This window comes from Camelus ferus, chromosome 17 (genome assembly GCF_009834535.1).
Source record: "Camelus ferus isolate YT-003-E chromosome 17, BCGSAC_Cfer_1.0, whole genome shotgun sequence".
In the NCBI taxonomy this organism is placed as follows: Eukaryota; Metazoa; Chordata; class Mammalia; order Artiodactyla; family Camelidae; genus Camelus; species Camelus ferus.
In genome coordinates, this window is record NC_045712.1 from 41,520,690 (window position 1) to 41,544,347 (window position 23,658).

The 23,658-nt window shown below is 48.6% G+C and overlaps 2 protein-coding genes and 1 long non-coding RNA gene across 5 annotated transcripts in view; 1 reads left to right on the forward strand and 2 right to left on the reverse strand.

Annotated features, from left to right (window-relative positions):
* The window catches only part of LOC102516775 (caspase-14), a 16,414-nt gene extending 13,622 nt beyond the window's left edge, over positions 1-2,792 (reverse strand). Inside the window, exons 1-2 of one of the 2 annotated variants that reach the window (XM_032459179.1) lie at positions 2,131-2,792; positions 576-628 (exon numbers count right to left, since the gene is read on the reverse strand). In XM_032459179.1, coding sequence (XP_032315070.1) covers positions 576-628; positions 2,131-2,482 — 405 coding nt within the window. In that variant the 5' untranslated portion in view covers positions 2,483-2,792. The remainder of the gene's footprint in view (positions 1-575; positions 629-2,130) is intronic. The other variant, XM_032459180.1, reaches the window with a different exon arrangement.
* LOC116657263 lies at positions 1,972-22,274 on the forward strand. Its single transcript, XR_004312349.1, has 3 exons — positions 1,972-1,983; positions 11,152-11,159; positions 22,200-22,274. It is a non-coding gene; the product is annotated as an uncharacterized LOC116657263 (long non-coding RNA).
* Positions 6,068-16,599, reverse strand: SLC25A38 (solute carrier family 25 member 38). Of its 2 annotated transcripts, XM_006194697.3 has the most exons (7): positions 16,227-16,597; positions 12,180-12,301; positions 11,402-11,486; positions 10,581-10,760; positions 10,165-10,336; positions 8,228-8,394; positions 6,068-6,877 (listed from the first exon to the last, which is right to left on the reverse strand). In XM_006194697.3, exons 1-7 carry the CDS (start codon positions 16,293-16,295, stop codon positions 6,755-6,757), a joined length of 918 nt encoding a protein of 305 aa, XP_006194759.1. In that variant the 5' UTR covers positions 16,296-16,597; the 3' UTR covers positions 6,068-6,754. The 2 variants fall into 2 exon arrangements, with proteins under 2 accessions (XP_006194759.1, XP_032315073.1); XM_032459182.1 differs by lacking the exon at positions 8,228-8,394 and having other exon boundaries at positions 16,227-16,599.
* Positions 22,275-23,658: the final 1,384 nt, after the last annotated feature.

Genomic DNA, 23,658 nt, shown 5'->3' on the forward strand with positions numbered 1-23,658 from the left:
TCAACAAACAAGAAAATAAGTTAAGGGGAGACGTATCGTAAATTAAGAGTCTTACGAGACAAACCATCAAATGTAACTGTGTAGACCTTGTTTCAATCAGACCCTGACTTGAACAATCCAGCTATAAAGGACAGAGGAACCAGTCAAGGAACTCTGAAGGCTAACTACATCTTTGCCAAGATTAAGGTAGAATAATAGTATTAAGGTTACATTTTGAAAAAAGTGTTTCTCTGAAACATACAAATAATTTATGCAATGAAAGTGAAAGCCAGTAGTTCACGTAGTTGCCGAAGGCCATACAGTCTGCAGTGCCTCAGTTTTTCCCTTGATTTGTCAAAAGGAGATAATGACAGTGCTTACCTCATTTGGTTAATACATGCAAAGTGGTTTTAACTGGCTAAATGTTTTGCTTTTACTATTTATAACAGAAAGCAGGGCGATCTGACCCTTTGAGGCAACCATGCAGGTAATTGCCTTTAACCCAACAGAAGCAGCACAAAAAATGTTTAAATGGTGACTAAATACTATCTTTGCTGACCAACGCGTAGTGTTAGAGTGAGAGTCAAAATACTTACCAATTCATCCTCCACGCAGTCATAGCTTCTCTTTGGAATCTTTCGTGGAATCCCTGAATGAATTTTCATGAAAAGACAACAAAACAGAAAAAAAGACCATTTTCCCCCCATTTTTTCTCTTTTTAATCAAGATCTGCTGTCATTCCGGTTAATAGAAAGCACCTTCCAAGGAATCCCGTTGCCTCTCAGGTTTTGGGATCCATCAGGCTTCAGTCTCATTTTAGGATTTCTAGGATTATGAACACCCTCTCACAAACTCATGAGGATGGAAACTTAGCAGAACTCCCTGACACCCTAGTCAGGTTCAGGGGCAGGGAGACCCGGGCCAGAGATGAAAAGACTAAGGACCAATTAACATTACTGCACATGCACTTTCTGAAAAGGAGACCAAGACATCAATAAAGAGAAAAATGATAATAAAGGAGCTAGGCCCTATTTAAGTTTTTAATTAAACAATCTCTTAGCATTCAATTCAAGTATTTATTGAGTGCCTACAGTGTGCAGCCATCATACTGTGTGGTTTGGTTGATTCTGAAAAACCAAACCAAACCAAAAAAAAAAAAAAAAACCACTTTATCAACTGCGGGACACTCACTCACAGTCTAAAAGGGGTGATAACAAAAGTGATACATAAACTAAGCCTGGAGAGACTATGACAAGCGCTGTGCAGGTGCAGTAAAGGCACACTCTAAGGCTTCACGGGGTCACTATTCTGCCTACAGGTCATGTTCTGTGGTCGTTTACAGTTGTCATTCCACTACAAATCCAAAAAAGTCAGCAGAGCAACTACCTCAAAACTCAAGCTGGGAAGAGTTGAGACCAGCAATGATACATTTTAGTGTCTATCTCAATGCATTCAGTGTAAGTGCAGCTTTTCTCTTTCTCTCTTCCTCTCTCTCTATACACATACACACACTCACATAGTATACACACATAACATTTATTGATTTTGCGGGGGGAAATCCTAACCTCCCTCCAACTTGTTATTATTTCTTGATCCTAAGCCACATCTTCCCAGATTTATGGCAAATGTTCTAATGGCGTGGACATGTGGCAGAAGGGATTCCAACCCTGGGTTTCTCACTGAATCATCTAAAAACCTCCCACATCATAATCACTTGGAGGTACTTGTTTAAAAAAGGCATCTCAGGCCTGCAGAGTCAATCTGATTTCTGAGCTCACTCCAGAATGGCTCCACTTCGAATGGTCACTTGGATTCCGCGCCTGGGAATGGTGTCTCTCCCGCCCGCTTGCCCGCGGGTTCCTACCTCCAGCCGCGCGTTCACTCGGTCTCTCCACGCCGGCATCCTCCTTGCTCGGCTCCCCCCACGGCCCAGTGAATCTCGGTCTCCCGCTGCTCACCTGGGCGCCCGGGCCAAATCCCGCGCTAACCTTGGACCCTCTTCCGGTCAGTCCTCACTCCCCCTCAGCCCCTCCCCCCAGCACCCCCTCCCTCAGCCCGGGAATCCCCGGGCGGCTGGGCGAAACCCCGCGCGCACCCAGCCCTGGCTCCGGTCTCCCCACTTCGCCGGCCCGGGCATCCCCGCGCGCTCACCCCGGCCGTCGGCGGCGGCGTTCTGCCAGCGCGGCAGCAGGTCGGCGCGGGGGAGCTGCTGCAGCACCTTGACCAGGACGCGCTTGGCGGCCGGCGGGCAGTAGTGCTTGGCGAGCAGCCGGGCCAGCCCCGACGCGCTGCGGCCCTCCAGCTCCAGCCGCAGCTGGCTCACGCGCGGCTCCACTCCCATCTTCTCGAGGATGACGCAGAAGTTGCGCAGCTCCTGCGGGGACAGCAGGTCCAGGGTCTCCTGCAAGCGCCTCTGAAGTTCCTCCGTGGTCTGCGGAATCTTGGGAGACGCCTGCAAACCGTTGGGCTCCGAGCGCCAGCCGCTTCCCGGCCTTCCCTCCATTGTCACCCAACGATGCTGAAGAGCCCGGGCGGGAGGGACCAATCTGAGCCCTGGGCGCCTCACACGCCTCCCGCACCTTCTCTTTGTTGTGTAAAGTGGAGGGGTTTCCGCCGGGTCCTCCAAAGCCGGGCGAGCAAAACCCCAGGCGTTGGGGAAGCTCCCGCCTCCCTTCTGGCTCGGGCCCGGGCCCCGCCCCCGGCGGAGCCACGCCCCTCACCCTGGCGCCCGCGCTCCGCCCGCCGGAGCTCCCCGCCTTAACCCTTGGAGGCTGGGTTGGCAGAGCTGAGTGGTGCTGGCCCTGCAGTGCTCCCTCCGTGGCTCTTTACTCTGGCGGCGCGCGAAGACCAGGGGGACTTTTGAAACTGCTTGTGCCCCGGCCACAGTGTAAGCTGATTACGTCAGAACCTCTGGGTGGCTGACCCAGGAATCAGTGATTTTTAAAGCTTTCCAGGTGATTCCAGTATGCAGCCAAGTTTGAGAACCACTCATCTCAGACTCCAGAGGGTTTATCAGCTACCTAAGCCAGTAATTCCCGAGGAGCAGGGGAGAACTTGGAAGCTGAAAGAACGCTTACAGGTTATGGCATTGAGCCAAATTTTTTAGAGACGACGAGGTGACAAGAGCCGACATTTGAGAATCTGAAGTCAGGAGGAAGTTAGAAATGCACACTGCTGGGCCTGGGGGCGTGGAACGAGCCCTGCTTGTCCAAGATCTCAGCTTTGCAACCCTCCCCACCACCCCAGTCCTTATTGCTAGGTTCTCTGACTTGACTGGGCCCTCAGGAACTGACTCACTCTAATCGTGGTTTGCCTCAAAATTACTTACCCTTTCGAACAGCTGGTGAAAGAATCTCAGGAATTGTTTGAATCTTGATTGAAAATAAGCCAACTGTAAACAATCATTTTTGAGACAATCAGGGAAACCCGAGTATGGGCTGGGTATTGGATGATAAGCAAAAAAACCAAGTTAATTTTTTCAGGTGGGATAATAACGTTGTAGTTATCTAAGAAAAATGTCCGTCATTTTTAGGGATGCATACTGAAGTGTGGAAGGGTGAAATGGCATGATGTCTGGAATCTGCTTTTCAAAGCTTCATTAAAGGGAAGAAAAAAGGAGGGGGAGAGGGGAGAGGTGAGCAACAGTGGCTAAATCCTGGTAACTGCTCCACTTGAGTGATGTGAGTGAAGGGGCAATGTACCATTTACTCTACTCTTGTGATTGTTGGGAGTATTTCATAATATATTGCTGGAAATTGAGTGTAATGAAGCTTGAAAGCTTTGCCTCTGTCCTTTTTGCCTCCTGCCTGACTGGGCCTTATCTCCAGCCACCAGAAGACTGTTTACTCCCACAAAGCCCCGCCTCTAAATAATTTGCTTTAAGTCTGAGGCAGCCAAGAATGAATCAATTTTTTAAAAGGGGGGGGTGGGGCCCCGGGCAATGTTTCCAAAGCGAACTGAAGCTAGTCAGCCACCTCCTTTCTGAACGTGAATACTTGTGGGAGACTGCAGGAGAGGGAAAAACAAATTCTTGGGGCCTGGGATATGCAGGCCCCAGGGCCACACGCCTCTGGAGTCAGTGTTCACAAAGGCCAATTTCAGTGCTACCCCATACTTAGAGAAAATTAGACTATTTCCCCAGATGTTAAAGATTATTTGTCCCAAAAAGAACAAAGAGCAGGGGTCTCTCGTGGCTGAAATTCACCTGCCGTGTAGGTGAGCAAATCTGTACTGAGTTGAAGGCCACACCTCTGGGCCTCATCTCAGTCCCTCCCTCCCCTTCCAGGGGCCCCTGGCAGGACCCTCCCTGGCATCAGACTCCAAGATGAGGGTCAGGGGAGTTTGAAGAGGCCGAGAAACTTGAACCCTCTGCCTCAGAAGCTAAGTTCTCAGGAGGCAGCCACTCCATCCATCATCTGTGTCAATGTGACTTCCCTGCGTTCCTGTCCCGGCACCATTTCCAGCCCTCAGTGGTCCCTTGCCCCAGCACAGGGCCTCACACGCACAGGTCACCAAGCACCAGTGGCTTGGGTGCCACTATGAGACTAGGATCCTACTTTGTCCTCTCCCACATTATAATTTTGATTTTAACCTAAAACCTAAAGTATAAACTGAAACTTAATATGTGTGTTATGGGTTGCCTTGTGTCCCCACGAAAGATACGTTAGAGTCCTAACCCCCAGTTCCTAGGAACGTGACCTTATTTGGAAATAGGGTCTTTGGGGATGTAATCAAGATGTCATTCTGGAGTAGGGTGGGCCCTGATCCAATGACTGGTGTTCTTAAAAATAGATGAAAATTTGGACAGAGGGACAGGGAAGAAGGCACTGTGAAGAAAGAGGCAGAGATTGGAGTGATAAATGCCAAGAATTGCCGGCAACCACCAGAAGCTGGAAGAGACAAGGAACCATCCTCCCTGGAGGCTTCGGAGAGCGATGGCCCTGCAGACACCTTGATCTCAGACTTGAAGTCTCCAGCACTGAAAGAGATTCCATTTCTTTTGTTAGAAGCTACCCAGTGTGTGGTAGTTTGTTGTGGTGGCCCTGGGAAAGTAATATAAGTGTGCCAGAAACTTCTAGGCATTTAACCCTTTGCCACCACCCTAGGAGGCAGCAAAAATGCCTATCCCTGCACCCCCCCCTCCCCCGGTACAATGTCCAATGTGACTAAGTAGGCAGAGAGCCAGGCTTTCAGACTGGGCTGCCTGGATCACAGCCAATGTTCTTAACTAGGAGACCACACTTACCCCTTCTGCTGTCTGGATAAAATCACGGCCCTTTCTGAAGCTTGAGAGATGACAGAAAATTTAGGGTACCTGCTAGCAAGGCTGAAATAAATAAAACAGACAAGTGCTGAGGAGGATGTGAAGAAATGAGAACACTCATACACTGCTGGCAGGAATGTCACAGGTTATGGCCACTTTGGAAACAGTCTGGTAGTTTCTCAAATGGTTAAATATAGTTACTGCATGATCCAGGAACCCCACTCCTAGGCATATACACAAAATAAATGAAGATATATGTCCACACAAATGACTCGTGTGTGAATGTTCCTACTAGCATTACTCACAAGTACCCAAAAGTGGAAACAATTCAAATAAACAAAGTCAACAGATGAATGGATAAATAAAATATGATCTAGGCATACAATAGATTATTTGGCCATAAAAAAAGGACAGAGTGTTGAACACACCACATTAGGGATGAATCTCAAAAATCTTATGCTGAGTGAAAGAGGCCAGACACAAGAGACTTCACATTGTATGACTCCATTTATAGGAATGGTGCAGAAAAGGCAAATTTATAGACAGGAAACAGACCAGTGGCTGCTGGGGCTGGGAACAAGGGGTAATTATAGATCGGAGATCTTATTGGGGGAGTGAATGTTCTCTAAAACTGATTTATGGTGATGGGTGCACCATTCGGTAAAGTTACAAAAAAAATCATAGAATTGTGTATTTGGAATGGGTGAAATGTAGGATATGTAAAATAAACCCTATTTTTTAAAATTTTAGGTTTGAGGACCTATACAGGTTAAGAGCCAGCTGGCTTTGACTATACTGTCATTTTAGAACAGAGGCATGACACTATTTAGGTTCTTCCATGATAAAGTGCTTCGCTTTATTTATCACAACTTTAGCTGCAGAGAAAAGCCAGAACAGCTTGGAATTGACACAGTGCAGGGGCTGAGATCAAGCCATGTTACCTGGGCACTGAGAGGCTAGGAAGTCACTGTCCCCCTTCTCCAGAGCCTCTGAGAAGTTGATTAGGAACCAAGTAAGTAGTGACATCTTTTCTTCCTCATCCTAACATCACCTCGGACGCAGCCTTCAGCCTGGTGATAGCGACTCCTCTCTCCCCAGCCCCAGCCTCCCTGCAGGAACTCCTCGGCCCCAGCAGGCGGCCCACGGCTTCCCCACTGTTATGATTCTTGCCCAAGAGCAGATCCAAAGAGGCACCGTGGTGAGTGGGTGGCTGAGCGGAGCCCCCCAACGGAGATCTCTCTGGAAATGTCTTTTCAAGTACCTTGCAGGGTATGCAAACCCTTCTCCTAACTCCCCAGTGTGCTGTCTGTATCCGTGACTCCCCTTCTAGGAGATTCAGAAGGCTTGAGTCAGGCTCCCCCCATCCTCTACCTGAGCTGGGGAACTGAAGGTGACGGCTCTGCCTGGCTCTCCAGATACGACTCTATCTCACTCCAGGACAGTGAGGTGAAAAGGTCCTTGGCAGAAACCAGGCAGGGCAGCCAATCCCATCTTCGCCCAGTCCTCGCCCGGTCAGGACTTCAGGCCCATCTTGGCCATCATCTCTTCATAGACGGTCCACGCCATGGCTGCCATCAGAGTCCTGCGGAGGGCCCGGGGGACACTGCCTTGAAAGAAGCCACGCAGCCCGTACTCCTAGGAGGAAAATGGACATAGAGACTCTGAAACTAAAGCAGCAATACAGTTACACACCTGGCACGAGTGAGGGTCCCTCTCTGTGATACCCCATTTTTATGTCTTCCTTTTTAGACTTTTATAAATCATGTCAAGACTATAAATACTGGGTCCAAAAAGACAATTAGGCACAGTCGCTAAACTTTTAAAATCTTTTTAGGCTTGCTCTATCTAGGGGGATCTATTTCTTAGCTGAAAACCTTATATAGGGTTTCTATATAGTGTCCAGTGGCACAGCTTGTACGGTGCCCAGGAGCCCCAAGCCCCAAGTGGCATATCAAATCCAGACCAAGGTCTGCTTGCCAAGCCCTGGGCCCTGGCTCCAGGTGGAAGGAAAAAAATGCCTTCTTGGCAGTTTGGCTGCCTGGAAGGACAGTCTTTTTTTTTTTTTTAACCCACTGTATGTTCCTGGTGGCCCTAAGTAAGAATTAAAGACAAAACACCTCATGATCTGGATTGCTCCTTCCTGTTGTTATCATTCTTGCCACTTTCACATATACTGAAGAATATATTTTCAAACTTCATGATTTTAGGTACAGAGAATAAGAAAGCAAGACACCGAAGAAGTGGGAGGAATACGATCAGATTCACAGACACTGGCTTATATCGAGGGTAAGACAGATACCTGGCGCATATGCCTACACGTTTCCTCTGCTACACAGAAAAATTGAAAGAACTACAGAAAAATCTAAAGATCTAGGGGACAAATTTACCTTGAACAAGAATATCTGATAACAGTACGTGTTTCCAAAGGGCCAACTCGGTGGCTTTTAAATAGGATCTTAGTGTGCTTTACATCTCCTGCACTTTATCTTCAATACTCCTTGTCTATTTGTGTTACAGCAAAGTCGTAGAAACAAAACAATGTGTTTGTTGTTTTTCTGACTACATTTCCTCCGACGTCCTTGATTTAAGTTCCTAAGTCCTTCCAGATCACCTGATTCAGTAGGTGTGGGGTAGGGCCCAACAACATGCATGTTAAACAAGTGTCACAGGTTGTCCTCCCTAACGTAGGGCTCCCTCCCTAAACACCACCACCACAAAAAAAAAAAAGAACAAACAAAAAACCCCACAATCATGGATTTTTAGCAGTGATTCTCAACCTTGGAAACACACTGGAATCACTAGGGAACTTAAAATACTGATGCCAGGGGTTCACCTCCGCCAGAGCTTCTAATATGATGAGCCCAGGATATGACCTGGGAATGGGGATTTTTAAAAGCTCCTTGGGTGATTCTGATGCGTAAAGGTACTCCTTTAGAGAGACTGCCTTAACCACAATATGAACCAATATTTATCCTAAAGCCTTACTTTGAAAATGAGGGCCACTGCCTGGCCAATCCACCGAAATTTCATTGGGGAGAGCTGCATGTGAGTCTTTATAACATCTGCAGGTTGAGTTACCAGCGAGGCCAGAATACCGGCCAATACCCCACAGCTGAAATTTACAACGGGAACAAAGACTGCACCCAACTGGTCTGAAAAAGGACAAAGGCAACACTCAGTTATAAATAAATCTCATATTCATCAGATAAATACCAATGCCAAGTTGCCCACTAATTCTTCCCAAAAGCTAGAAGGGTCTGGATTCAAACAAGGCTAAGAATTAAAAGTTTAAAGGTATAATTAATCAATGTAAATAGAATAATGGAACTAAAAATTCACTTTTTGACAACCATCAGCATAATAATTGAGGCAAGAATCATTGACTGATGCTAAAATATACGGAAGAAGAGGAGGTTTTATATTTATATAAAGTGAGAGGGTCTCCCCAGAGAGATACTTACAAATTACAAAAGAAAAAAAACAATTGAATTTTCAGTGGAGACTGAAATGAAATCCAAGTGATAAAAAGTTGACATCATCCACAGTGGGTCAAACAAATATCATACATATGTCATTCCTGATATAAGGCACCAGGGACACAATTTTAGTTACGTGCTTCTCTTGTTAAAAAGGTAAAATCAATTTAGTCACTAGAAAACATCAGGTAACCCACACCAAAGTTAAAATAAAAAAATAAATATTGCTGCAATGTACATTATTGGGAAAACTGGAGAAATTAAGACTATCAATGGGACTCTAGATTAAAGAATTGTATCTATGTGAAGTTTCCTGAATTTGGTAAGATGGTTATGTGCAAATGTCTGTTCTTATGAAATACAAACTGATGTATTTAAGGGCAAAGAGGCATCATGTCTGCAACTTAGTCTTAAACGGTTTGGAAAAAAACAATTACAAATATAGAAAGAGTAATAAAGGGCCATGGGGTTATGTGTACCTTTCTTGTGGCTTTTTGGGGTAAGTTTACAATGATTTCTAAATAGTAATTAGGACTCTAATTTCTAATACTAATTTTAAAGATGGGTCGAGAAGTTGAAAATGTACATCCAAGCTCTGAGACTGCCTTAACTTTCTACTGCAAAATAAGGCTGTGACCTGCAGTGTTCCCCCTCCTGGCACCTGGGGAGAAGCAGCAAATCTCCCAGAGCACCCCAACTACGGCGTAGCACCACAGCCACGATGGTGGCATTCTGGCTTTCCCAACTAAATGGCCTTGGTTGCAATTCCTGGCTCCCATTGTCCAAGGACACCTTGTTGGAACGCAGATTCACTCTACGAAGGATGTGTTTCTATCAACGCCTGGCTCTGCTGTGGTGGATGTTTACTGCCTGTTGATTGTGCTCATGTCTTGTGCAGCATGAGTCACCAGTAGGGTGAGTGTGCCAGACTGTCCGAGGTTTGGCATCCTTCTCTCCACCCAAATGGAAGCCTCAAAACAGTAACCAGGAGCCCAGCAAGGGAAGTGAAGATAGTATTTTTCCCCCGGCCCCTAACTCACAGGCGTTTCCCACACCTGTCTGATAAGAATCACAGCAAGTGCTTCTTGAAAAATACAGTCTCCCAGGTCTTCTTACCCCAGAGTTTCTGACTCAGGAGGCCTTGGGTAGGACCTAGATACCTTCAGATCAGGCAAATGTGGAGAGCGTTGTCGCAAGGCCTATGCAAAATGTGCTTTATTCCACCCCCTCCCTCACTCAATAATTACATACTACAGTGCTCTGCCTTAATAGACTATCAACTCAAAAGGGCAGGGACCATGTCTATCCCAGCACCGGGCCTCCTGCCTGACGCAGTGCAGATACAGCTCAGTGTCTAAAACTAGGCTCAGGCTCTGGAGCTGCTGGGAACAAAATAGTCTCCTATCGCACAGAGAGAGGTGAGGATGTGACCTCCTTCCAGCCCACCTTCGTGGAGCACGATGTTTTTGGTCTGGTTGTAAAACATCAGGTAGATTCCAGAAAAGGGGGCGTCACGGAGGAGTGTTGCCGTCAGACCACTGAAGAGGCCCCGGTACCCCTCGCTGAGATAGATGCTCCGCAGGGCCGCATAGATGCTCTCGTAGCCGTACCGCCCGCTCTGCAAAGGAAGCTCAGAACCAGCCTTGGGTTTGTGCCCTGAACCAAGCCCACCTCCGGGGACATCACCAGTGCACTGGGGGCTCCAATTCTTAGGTAGCTTGGCCGGACTACCCAGATGGGTTCTCCGACCACATCGGCCTCTATGTTAGGTTGTAATCGGGAGCTGGCATCAGTGGCCACATGACTCAAGAGCCCAGAGCCTCTGTCTGCCCACCCTGAGGACCTGAAGTTGTCAAACTCACCTCGAAGCGTGTCTTGACCACAGTGATGGGCGACATGCAGACCCCTGCAACTGAGCGAGAGCCCACCCCTAGGATGACCGACTCCAGGGCCGTGGGTGGGTGGCCTCGCAGGAAGTACTGCTTTGAAGAGTAGAGGGTGCCAAAGTAGATTCCCACGCCAGGGACACATCTCACAATGGACTGCAGACAAAGTCGGAGGGAAAGGAATCAAAGACCCACACGTAAGATACTGTCTGAGCTAGGATTTCCCAAAAGAAGACCCAGGATTTGCATGAAATAATTGATTTGAGGTGTGGAGGAGCAACAATGGGAGAGTGGGGAATTGAGGTGGGAGAGAAGGCAGCCAACATGGGGTGTGTTATCTAACAGGTTACTGCCGTGGGCAACTGAATCCTTTGGGGGAAACTCTGGAAATCGATGCAGGGCACACCTCAGTTATCACTCCACCTGAGGAGGGAAGTAAGGTTTTAAACATCAGGTTAAGGGCTGCTGTGGGCCTGGCGTGAGCATCAACTCCCTGGCATTTCCAGCAAAGTGAGTTCTTAAGACCAGAAGAAGACTTTGGGCAGAGAACTGCAGGTGTGGAGGCCCTGGGGGGGTTCAGGGCAAGGATCTGCTGACAGGGGGGCTCTCAGGACTTGCTGCTGCACTGAGAAGTCCCGCCCAGGGCACACGGTGTGATACCTCCCAGAGCCCTCAAGTGGAAGTCAGCGACAGTAAGCAAGCCGGGCGGGAAGGCCACTGCTACAGGAGGTGGATGTGAGTGGGCTGGTTATCGGCGGGGTTGGGGGGTGGAAGATCAGACCCAAAAGGCAGCTTACAGGGGCCATCCCTTTCCAAAGGCCCAACAGACTCTCCGTGCGAACCACATTTAAGAGCACGGCCAACATCCCAATGCGTCTGGATCTGAAAGCAGACAAAACAGAGGCAAGGAAGGAGAAACCACTTAGACCACGTCCTCATTAAAGAATGCTCCACTCAAAGACTTCTCGGCATGGACTCTTCTAGAACACTTAAGGATCTCTACAAGAATCTTCTTGGAGTTACTGAGCTCCTGCGTGTTCATGATGTGGCACATACATGATTGCCTGTCCATTCACACTGCAAACCACAGGATGACCTCCCATTTGACCCATGTTCTCACAGTGCTGAGTCCAATGAGGGGGCGCACAAGGGACACTCAGCACTCAGGCTACTTCCAGAAACCCACCCACTCCTTGTGCCAGGCAGCACAGTTATGATGTCACAGGCTAGCACCATGCAAATGTCACCAAGGCAGATCCCAGGAAGTTACTCAGGGAAGGACCCCGCTTAATCAACAAGATATATGTCAGATACACACGTAAGATATAAGATATACAAGATATGTCAGATATATATACAGATACATACATATGTGTATGTATTTGTGTACATATGTATACACACATACATACACATACCAGACACATGAGAGGTGGGCTTGGCCTGGGTTTCTCTTTGAGCATCCAACAGAATGGAAGCTGACTCAACACAGTAAACATGCTCCTGTGTCTGAGAGAAGTTGTTGAAACAGGGTCCTCAATGCAATGGCGGGGTTGGAGGAGCAGCAGGCTTTACCCATGAGCTGTGGGCTGGAGAGTCTGCAGGCGCGTTTTGAGCAGATCCAGAGGTTGGAAGAGGAGGGTAGAGCAGGTCCCACTGATGGAGCCGCACAGGAAGGCTTTGATCACTGGCTGCAACTGCAGGACAAGAGAACGCTGTGTCAGCAGCTTTGCCCCACCTTTGTGCACACCTGGACCAGGCAGTTCCTTTCTAGGATCTCCTGGAGGCCCCCAGGATTATCTTCACACTTCAGAGAAGGGGTAATTGTGGCTGGGAATTACAGTGTTGGAATGTTGTTGAGAACATGGTAGACTGCAGGAGGTATCTCTCTGGTTTACTGACAACAGCTTTGATAATTCTTGATAATGAAAAACTTACTGTTAATAACATTGCTCCTACTGAACAGCATGCCTATTTCCATCTGCAAATCATGCCACTGACCACACTTCCCCATTTGTCCTAATGGTAAATTATTGGCCAACCTCTTATCGTCACGAGCAAAATCAGTTGAACAGTGTTTTGACTCTGAACTGCTGGTTTCAGTTTCCCTCGGCTGTAAACCTGTAGATTACTTACAAGAGTTAAGACAGAGGAAGTGAAACCATTAACTAAGCAGGTCCAACATGTAACAGAATGTGTCACATCCTGTAAAACCCATAAATTTCCTTAATTTAAAACTTTCCCTTCTCTTACATTCATTCATCTGGCAGGGACCTCAACAGATCGCAGGGGCACCGTAGGCCAGCAGCCACTCCTGGGTTGGCTGGTTGTTCTTTAAGCCAGAAGAGTCTCACACACACACACTGGTGAATTTAGAAGCACCATCTAGAAAGGCAGCACTCCCTCGCAGACTAATTGTACTTCCCCCAAGCACTCTCCGGAGGCTTCACAGCACGCCCTGGAATCCAGACTCAGTCAAAGGGTTGTGTAAAGGCGCTCTAAAAATTCCATGCAGGAAAGAAAAGCACTCTTTTCCAAGAGGCGCCCATCCAAAAAGATCTTCTCCATCCTCATTAAATGGCACCTGCACTATTACTTCTTCATAAATGGCATACTGTTGTCCTAAAACGCTACTAAGATAAATACGAAGTTGCCTGTTAAACACATCACGGAACTACCTACCGAGAACCAAAATGTCTGTAATCTGTGCTATTTGTTTCACAGAGAAAAGAGATTATTTCACCTTCCACCAAAAATGCAAGTCTCAAATTATAACTGGAATTCCTTAAAAGGACTGACTAAGTTCAGATAATAAAATACTGGCACTTATAACCACGTTCAAACGGCTTTTAAAGCGCCAAAGCGGGTAGAATGGTTAAGACAACAAGTGCAGCCAAGCAAAATGAGTATACTTCATCACGCGTGTCAGCAAGCAGCTCCCTCTCCCCCAAGGAGAGGCGGCCTGCTCCTTTTGCTAAGCTGTATTCCCATGAGTTTGGTTTCTCAGCCTCATCCTAGACTTTGTAGCTTCAGTGAGCTCTTCTTCCCTGCACACTCAGCCTCTTACTTCCATCGGCATCTTCTCCTTTGCCTGGAAACAAACTTGAAAGCCCTCCCCGCCCCCACCCCCGCATCTTCCAGCCTGATGCCCTCTCCATTAGTGACTGCTCAGGTCCCCAGAACTTGCCATCCTGCTAAAGCCCCTCCACTAAGGCTGCCACTAGTGCTCACCAAGGACCCGCCACATCCCAGGACCCCTTTCCCATCCTTGGTCTTCTCTTACTTGGCCTCTCTGGTGCATCTGAAACAGGTGATTGTTTCTCCTCTCTTTTCGGTTTCTCTCTCCTCTTCTGGCTGCCCTTCTAAGTCTCCTTTTCGTCAGCCCACAGAGTCAGCCCACAGATGTTGCTGTTTCTCTTATCTCCCATAGCAGCAGCCTCTCAGGGCGCCCCCACCCCCACACACCACACTTTACACACTGGGGCCAGCAACGCCCACACCTCCAGGCCAGTCTCTCTCCAGACTGTTATCCCCACACCTCCTCCATCTCCCCTTGCATGGCCTGCATGCATCTCAGACTCAATGTCCAAAATGGAAACTTGGTCAGCAGGTCTCCACAGGCTTGCTTGCCCCTTCTTCAGTCCACACTCAGATATTCCAGCAGGACATTTGGGAGACAAATAAGACTCCTCTGTCTACCTCCTGTGTCATGACCAACTCCTGCTGATGACCCCTCTTGCTTCCTGGAGCCTGCCCTGCACTGATCCATCCTGGTGGCTTTCTTGGGGGTCTCCAGACTCAGCAGTGCCATCCCACCCTACCAGAGCAACACAGGGTGAGACATCCAGATACACCAGCTCAGGTTCCACAGATGCTCAACAGTCAAGAATGAATGAATCACACATGTAACAGGAAATTGGCACTTGGCTCTCCCTCCAGCACAATTCCACAGGATAAAGCTTAGTGGGACCTGCATGCCCCTAAGCATCGCTGGACAGGGCCATCTCCCCCCAGCCCCTCCAGGCCTTTGCTCCAGTGAAGCTGTAGGAATGATCTGCAGTTATAGCTTCTAAGCAGTTCTCTTTGCTGCTTCCCCAGGGCTCTCACGGGTATTGTATGGAACTTGTTTTAAGCACCCACTCGCACTGCAATACTCACACAATACACCCTTTCCCAGTGCAGGAACTATCTTCTTTATGTTTTTATTTTCACAACACCTTGCTTGGACACATTATTGGCTCAACAGATATTTGTGGAATACATGAATATAGCCCATAACTCTTTAAACTTTGTAATTTTCCAGGTCTATCAGCATAGAGCAGATGCTAAATATATACCAGCAGTAGAGATTAACCTCTAACAGTTTAAAAAAAAAAAAAAGCAACATAATTGTTAAAAAAAAAAACAAACAGAATTTACACTTTCATTTTGAATAGTCTTAAGATATTGTCAGTGGTGGATGGCACATTCTTTAAAGGCATGTTTGCTTTTTTTTTTCCTAAGCAGCCCAAAGTTATTCAAGGTAAATGAAACCAGTTAATACAGTTGTTTTGTTTTTTTTGTAGTTGTTGTTGTTGTTGTTTTGAGGAGTAGGAAGGGCAAAAACAACCAAATAATACAGATACATATAGGCAATAAGTAGCATTTATATAGTTAGCAAACATGCTCCACAGGCAACTACTACTCCTTTTTAAAAATCTAAATCCTAAATCCAATTCAAATCAATCTAGAGGCCTGAGCTGGAAGACCCAGCTGAAGGACACATTCAAAGATGCAAACGTAGAGTGGCCGCTGAGACCTGTTAAGCAAAAACAAAGACAAAACAAAACACATCCCATTCTTCCCCAGCCCCTGGCGCAACTGGACGGTAACCTTGACCTCAGGGAGAAAAGTAGCTGATGCCAACTGGTCCTCCCTGCCTAAGGCCAAGCCGCATTCCCACCCACCGCTAGCAGCGACTCAGCGGGACCATCCTCCGGGACCGCCTGCCCAGCCCCGCCTCCGCCTCCACCAATAGCAGCCCCGCAGCGCGACCACGGCAGCCAATCCAGACGCGGGAGGGGCGTGGCCCCGCGGTGCAGACCAACCGCCCGGATTCCCGGCAGATGGGGAGAATGTGGACACTCAGGAAATTCTCGTCCTGCCCGCGGGCGCTGAGCTGTCCCCAACACACGTCGCTCGAGCACTAACCGCTTCCCAGGCTTTGCACTATCACCCGGTCTTGCAATGGTCCAAATATCTACCCAGCGTTCTCCCACCGGTCATTCTAGGCATCCAACTCAAAGCAACGTCCCGGAGCGTTAGCACCTCGTTCCAGGCCAAGCGGGCACATTCCCCCAAGGTCCCGGCAACTGTGCCTATCTCTACGCAGATACCAAAGCAAAAGCGAGACCTTTGCTTGCCTATCCCAAGGACTGGGTTGGAGCTCCTCTCCTTCCTCCCTCCCCCCTTTCAGTTCCTTTAGTCAAACTCCAGCTCTGCCGCCACGTCCCCAACCGTTTATGTGCACACCCGGGACACAGAAAAGGTTCCTCTAGGGACGCTGACCCTCGGCAACCTTCCGAATTTCCCTGCCCGAGCCTGCGGTCCCGGAACCCCTGCCTTCCCTTCCCTGCAGTTTACCATAAGCGTTTCCACCCTGTCTCCGACATCTTGAGACTGCAGCAGCGCCGGGCGTGACTTCTGAATCATTGGAGGGGAGGCCTGCGGATGCACTGAGCTCGGGGTGCTGTCGGTGGGAGCTCAGACCCGGCCCTGGCGATGGCGGTAGCCGGGCGACGCGTTCTAAGGCGGGGGTGCTTTCTGCGGTCTGCGCGGGTCGAGGGGGTCGGGTCCTGCGCGCCCACCGCCCGTGCGTGGCTCGGGGCGCCGCTCTTCACTCGCTCCGCAGACTCCGCGGCTCCGCTGCCCGGCCCATTCTGACCGATCGCAGGTTTCAGGACTTAAGACTATTAGGCAGGGTGCATCCGTGGGTGGAGAAAGCCGGAGGAACTAGATAGAACGGCGGGATTTAGCTTCCGGGGTGGACGCTGGTCGCGAGCTGCTGAGAGTTGTGCTCCTTAGTGCCACCTCGTGAAGACATCCGGAACTGCAGGATCCGCCGCCGCCCGGCGCCCGGAGCTTAATGGGGCATCTGCACGGATTTACGCTTCTGAGTGCCACGTTTGCACAGTTACAGTCGAGACTTGCTCTGCACAATACGGTAACCAGTAGCCAACTGTGGCAACTGAGCACTTGAAATGTGGCCAGTGTGCACTTGAAACGTGGCTAGTGTGACTGAAGACCAGACTTTTAAACTCTATTTAATTTGAACTAATTTGTATTAAAAACCGAAGCAGTGTGAAATATTTTTCCGGTAAACACGACTCTTATTATTGTGGCAAGACCCACAATTCCCTTTAAAAGCTGAGAATTTCGCGTCGGAAATATGCTGTAAGTTATCCACATACCAGATTTCTCAGACATAGCAATAAAGTAAAAATAATCTCAAGAATCATTTTTACATTATACCATGTTGAAATGTGTTTTGGAGAAGTAATTATTAAAATTAACTGTACTTCTTTTACATTTTTAATATGGCTGCTAGAACATTTAAGTACACTAGCAACTCAAACTGCTTTTCTATTGGACAGCACTGGTTTAGATGGTTAAGTTTATGGTTTTATCTCTCATCTGGACTCTGTCAATAAACTTTCTGGTCTCCCAACGCCTCGTTACTTCTGTCTGGCTGATCCATGGAACACTATTCCTGCTGGGATCCTGACACTCTTGTTGGAAAAGGCAGGCACACACCTTCAGTGGCCCTGGTTATCTGCAGAATCAGGTCCAGACTTTTCATAGTCACAGCCTTCACTTTTCCCACCACCCAGGAAATCTAGGTCAGGAAAGAAACTGATGATTTAAGGAGCAAGATGCTGTTTTTTTAAGGCTTAAATTCCTGTGCTACTGAGGCACAAGGAACAGGCAAGAAAGTAGACTCTTTATTGCCAGCGAGGATTAAGCAAAGCATAAACATTAAGAATATATATACAAACCTACCTGGTGAGTGTTGTATACTTTGCTACCCCCTATTCTAAGCTGCAGGGCTCACTGCCTTTGTGCAATGTTGAACTAAGCTGAAACTTCTTTTTAAAGGAAGACCTACTTTTCTTTCCCCATAGGGCAAGAATCCCTACTTATGAGAAATAATGGCTTGGTGTATTTTAGACGCTGTTCTTGGCCACCCTGAGGGTGAGGGCAGAGATGGGACCCAGTGTGACAGCCTGCTGCCCACTGCCCCACCCTTGGCAGGTATGTTGGCTTGACTCCAGGCTCAGAAGAAATGGACTGGCTTTCAAAGGCAGTTGGTGTCTGCCAGGTTTTCCTCCTCTGTGTCTGTTCCTGCACAGTCACAACCCTGGAGTCCAGAGTGCCCCCATCCCCTCAGTCCTCTCTATGTCCGTGGGGATGCAGAGATAAATAAGATCACATGAAAGGAGCATTACCCATCAGCGATGAGTGAGGGTTTTGGAGCAGGACTTACTGAATGGCAGAACTTGGAGGAGTGAGTTTAAAAATAAAAGAAAACTATCCGGTGAAAACACTGTGTGTGACTTCAGTTCCAAACAAGGTCATTAATATCGGGCAAGGCTTCCCTGACTTGTTTGCAGTTGGTGGAAGGTGATTTTGCTTCTACGACCTTACTCCTGCAGTCACACATTGGGTCCCTCAAACCCACTCTGGCCCTTTTTCTCTTTTCTGACGTGGGTGTGAACATTACATGATATGTCCCCATCCCAGTGACTGCAGACAATCTCTATCCAGGAGGAGGTTCACATACATCAATTTAGATACATGACCCCTCTTAAAGCTTTACTCACAACAGGCTTTGACATCTTGGGCTTTCCACCATCTGAGAAGGAGAGGGCTGGCGGCGTAAACGCTGGATGCTGGAGATGAATGGGAGAGACAGAACCTGGGCTCCAAAGGAGGCTCTGGGCTCAAGCCGTCCGGGGCCGGAGGACAGTGCCGGGCACCTGTGTCACTACATTTGGAAGAAGATGGTGGGAGACTGAGGAGCACGCCGGTGAACGGCCCCCCATGCTTCCAGGAAAACCAATTCAGGGAGACCTTTCCTGTCTGCGTGGAGCCCGAGCTGCTTCTGGAAATATCTAAATTCCCTCTGTTGTTGTCAAAGCAATGAGCCCACCTTTGCCTTTTGGAAGCCAGTAGGGGGTCAGGAGGGGAGATACCTGCCCCCTCCACTGCCACAACCCCCACCCCTCCATCTTCATGAGCCTCTTCATGCCAGGTGGCCCCCCAGACAGGAGAATGGGTGTGTTATCATGGCCTCTATCCTATAACGGTAGAGGCTCCTCTCCGTTTTAATCCTCTCGCCCCAAACACGCAGCCGTAAGAGTCTCCCAGGGCAGGCACCGCCCTCAGCGCAGCAGCGGGAGAAGTCACCCTCTGTGCCTCGTCACAAATGTGGGCACAAACGGCAGGAAAACACACAGTCTAGTGGCGTCACCAGAAGCTTCGGCAAAGAGGATGGTGCTGTTGCAGCTGTGGGCTTTGCAAGCAAGAAATACCTTTTCTCCTTCCATGCCAGTGACCTTGGCCTCCAGCCTCACCACTGAGCAGAGGAGCCGGCTGGGAGAGAGCATCAGGGGAATGAATGGGCTGGTAGGCTGGTCTCCGAGAAGCTGGTGGACGCCTCCGTGGGGGGAAGACTGTCAGCGTGGGGGCCCTGGGATTCCACTCCAAGAGCCGAGGCATCAGGGGCTGTGGAAGAAAGAGACCATAAGCAAGTCCAGGCTATGTGGCATTTAGTGTTTTATCATCATATGGAAGCCAGGAGCCACTCCACCAGCATCAGGACAAACCACCTTCCCACCCTCTAGGAAGACCAAGCTCCTCTTGTTTTCCTGCCATCTTTCCAGTGAGGAAACATACACTACATCTGGGCTAAAAGTTCATAAACATAAGCCCATGGTTCTCCCGGCTCCGGATGGGTTTGACTTGCCCTCACTGGTGAGCAGGACCCACTTATGCTTTGCCTGATATCAAATAGCTCTCCCCACCTGTGGAAGGTTTCGTTCATCTGTGGCAGAATGGCTCTCCGTGTAAACAAATATTCCTCTGGTGACGGTGAGTTTCATGTGTCTGTTTGACCTGGCTGTAATCCCCAGCTATTCAATGAACATGAATCTAGGAGTTGCTGAAAAGGTGTTGTGTAGATATGGTTATCATCTACAATCCATTCACTTCATTGAAGTAGAGTCAATTTGCAGTGTTGTGTTAATTTCTGGTGTACAGCATAGTGATCATTTAAACACACACATATGTCAGTTCTCTTTAAGTAAAGGAGAGTATTTTAAATAATCTGGTTTGGCCTAATCTAAACAGTCGAAAGTCCTTAAGAATAAGACTGAGGCTTCCCTGAAGAAGAAGAAATTTTGCCTCAAGACTGCAGCTTCAGTTCCTGCCCAAGAGTTTCCAGCCTGATGGCCCACCCTATAGACTTTGGGCTGTCCTCACAACTGCATAAGCCAATTCCTTGAAATAAATCTCTCTATATATGTATGTTAATATATTAATATTACATATAATCACTATATTGATTAATATATTAATATAATCTTTTATATGTGTTATACACACACACACACACACACACACACACACACACACACACAGGCAAGGAAACAGACCTCCTGAAGGTGAGGGTCGTGGTCCCTGTAAAGAATGCATTGGCACTGTTGTACACCATGGTGTCTCTCCAGGTCCCCAGAGCACCACCCTGGGTAATCCCGCAGGGCCAGACGAGGGAAGAAAGGGAAAGAAAGAGTCACCCAGGATTCTGCTCCGCAGGGCCAGGTTCCACTGAGTAAAAGGCTGGAGGCTTCCCTGCAATCCAGGACCAGACTCTTATATTGCTCAGGGTAGAGCAGAGAAGTAAGAGCCAAACAAATACAGGGGAGACGAGCAGTGCTGTCTGAAGTGAGTTGCATCTGCTTAGAAGAGAATAAAATAAAAGTAGCAGAAGAACCCCTTTTCCCCCCACCAGCCCCAACCACAAATTCTGGTGAATCTTGTGTTCCCTCCTGGGTTGGTCTCAGGTGGAACTAGAATAGTGCAGTGAAAACAGCATGGGTTTGCAGGCAGAGACCTAACTCTACATCCCACATTCCCAGCCATGCGACCTCAGTCACGGGACCACTTGGGGCATCTATTTCTTCACCTATAAGACAGGATCAAGGAAAACCTCCTAAGAATTTTTGTGAGCATTAAATTAACACAGCTGAAGCTCCACATATGGGGTCTAGCATATACTAGCCACTGCACAAGAATGGTTTTTCCCCCCTTTCATTTCTAATGTTCACTGCTTACCCCCCTGCCATTTAGGAGACGCAGGATTGGTCCCTAACAAGGTGAGGCCACACCTCATGTGGGTGGAGAATAAGGGTTATGCTCCTCTGGGCTGCAGTAACCGAGAACCTGCTGAAGGCAGCCATGGACCTGCCAGCTGGCCTCTCACCCTCTCATCCCCCTGGCTCTTTGATCAAGAAAAAGCCCATTTGAGCCGCCGGCTAGGATGGTCCTCCATGCCTCAGCCAGGCAGCCCGTCCAGGAGGGGCCCAGGTTGGAACAAGCAGATGCACTTCTTCCCCGAGTCGTTGTGGCAGATGACATACTCAAAGCCAAGTCTCTCCATCTCTGCGATCTGGAGAAAGAGACAGGCATCTTCTGCCTTTTGGGCTAGAGACAAGAACTGAGTCGGTGAGAAAGACCTCGGGGCGGGGCAGGGCGGGGCAGGTCTCCAGGGCAGAAAGCACCTGTCTGGAGGAGGTCCTCAGGAAAACCCACTGCCCTCAGCTTCCTATCTGTGCCGCCCGGAATTGCCCCATAAACCTCTGAAGGGGAAGAGCAGTTTCCAATAAGGGGGTGGGATCCGTAGTGGGAGGGACAGTGAAGAGGAGTAAGCCGTGAATTCAGGGTTCCCTTGTTCCTATCAACTGAATCACAAATACTAATCTGACCGTGGCAGATTGAGGAATAAGTAGGCAAAAATCCTTTCTGTAAAATAAGTAGATATGTCCCCTCTCAATCCCAGAGGTCTGAGATTTAAGTGAGATCATCTATACAGTATGACCTCCAAGGGAAATGCAGAGAGTTTAGAGGCCCTATTTAGAGGTCAGGGGTAAAGCTTCCAATACATAAAATCCAAATACTCATCAAACACCTGAATTTTGCCAAGAATTTCAAAGCAGAATTTTGAATGACAGCTTCGGTATATAATATTAGAAGACTTTTGGCTGGCTCCTCCTGTCTCTCCGATGCAGGACTCATTTACCTTCGTTTTCCATCCAATGTCCTTCTCCCATTCACGATCTCAGCTCAAACTGACCACTAGAGGGCGCACAAGTCCAGTCCCCAGCAGGTTGTGGCTCCTGGCCTCAGAGGTCAGTGAGGTACCGGACTGTTGCCCATTGGCGACCAGCCTTGGGTTTACCACGGGTGAGGGCACTGATCCTTAATCTCAGGCACTGCCCCTTCCCAATTCCTCACTCACACTCCACCTGTCTGGTCTACAGAAGATGGTGGGGCTGGCAGGTGGAAGGAGAGGCCAAGCAGGGGTGAAGACTGCAGACAGGGGTGGAGAGAGGGGCTGACCCAGGAGTCAGGAATTCCTGATTGTAGTCCAGGATCTGCCAAACACTCACTTTGTCACCTCTCCAGGCCTCAGTTTTCTCACCTGTAAAATGAGCGGGTTGAACAAGGTGGCCTCCATGTTCCTTTTCTGGCTGAATATCGTGAGTCTAGGTCACAATGTCCAGATTGCCTCATACCTGACTCTCAGGATAATGCTAGCCGCCCGGGGCTGGGCCCAGAGCTCCTGGAGGAGAGTGCACACACATAAGCACAGATTTGCCAACAACTCTGCATCATCATCCAGAGACCCGCCACAGCCCCGGTTAAGCTCTCCTGAGTTAGGGGTGCGAACTTACCAGGGACAGCTTTAGCAATCCTAGCAAAATCTGCCTCTTTAAGGAGCTGCATAGAGCACCTTCACCCTGGAAGTCATGTCCACGTCCCATCCACAGTCTTCTCCACGAGTTCGTTACACAGCCCCACCACAAGGAGGCTCCAGCTGGCACTGGGGAGGGAATAATCCTTCGTATCAGAATGCAGGTGGCTACTTGAGACCTGAAAAGTCCAAAAGAGGTAGCAGACTCTGCCTGGTCCCATTCCAATGTGACTCATTTGTTCCTGTGTGTATTTACTAGATGGGCCGGTTCTCACCAGGCAGAGTGTGCACAGATGCCCAGAGATGGGAGAGAGCATGTCAGGTTCCCAGAACTATACAAGTAGAAGCGTTTAGTAGTAGGGAAGGGGGGCAAAGAAGGCGATCAGAAGGAAAGACTGGGACCTGAGCTGTCATGCTGAAGAATTTGAGATTTATCCAGAAGGGTTACAAGCAGAGGAATGAAATGGTCAGATGTGCACTTTAGAAGGATTTCTACTTGCACATGGGAGCTTGGAGCCTCGATAACGTTAGAACCCTGGCTGGTGAACAATTCAAAGACCCGGTCTTTTCCTGGCCTTTTCCCTCTCCTGCTCCTCCAAGTCCTCCAGGCTCTTCTCCCAAGACAGTTGACTCTCTGGTTTATTGCGACTCCTTACTGTCCCATTACACCTGGAAGCTCAGCCAGAGACCCCCTTTTCTGGCAGACAGAGGAGAGGACCAGTCTAGGTGGCCAGTCCTCCTCCCAGGAATTTTGGATAATTCATCATACGGCAACATCTTCTTGTACCTTCTGCCTGGTTATTGTTCGTATTCACCGGTGCCAGTCGGTCCTTCCTGCTCTGCTTTTTGGCTGATTTATCGGCTTACTCACGGTTCCCTGTATATGCTCTTCCTTACCTACACAGATGGAGAAAACAGAGATTCCTGTTTGTGGACACATGGGCTCTGAAGCGGGGGAAAGTCTAACACCCAGGAATGGCCCTTAATCCTTACTGCCCTCCTGCAGGGAGTTATTTTGCCAGCTGGTAGAGGATAGAGTGGCGT

Coding starts and splice junctions, on each gene's coding strand:
- SLC25A38 (XM_006194697.3), bottom strand. CDS start 16,295: ATGATTCAGAAGTCACGCCCGGCGCTGCTGCAGTCTCAAGATGTCGGA. Junction 11,487..12,179: donor CTCCAGCCCACAGCTCATGG/GTAAAGCCTGCT, acceptor GTCTGCTTTCAG/ATCCAGACGCATTGGGATGT. Junction 10,337..10,580: donor TGGTCAAGACACGCTTCGAG/GTGAGTTTGACA, acceptor CTTCCTTTGCAG/AGCGGGCGGTACGGCTACGA.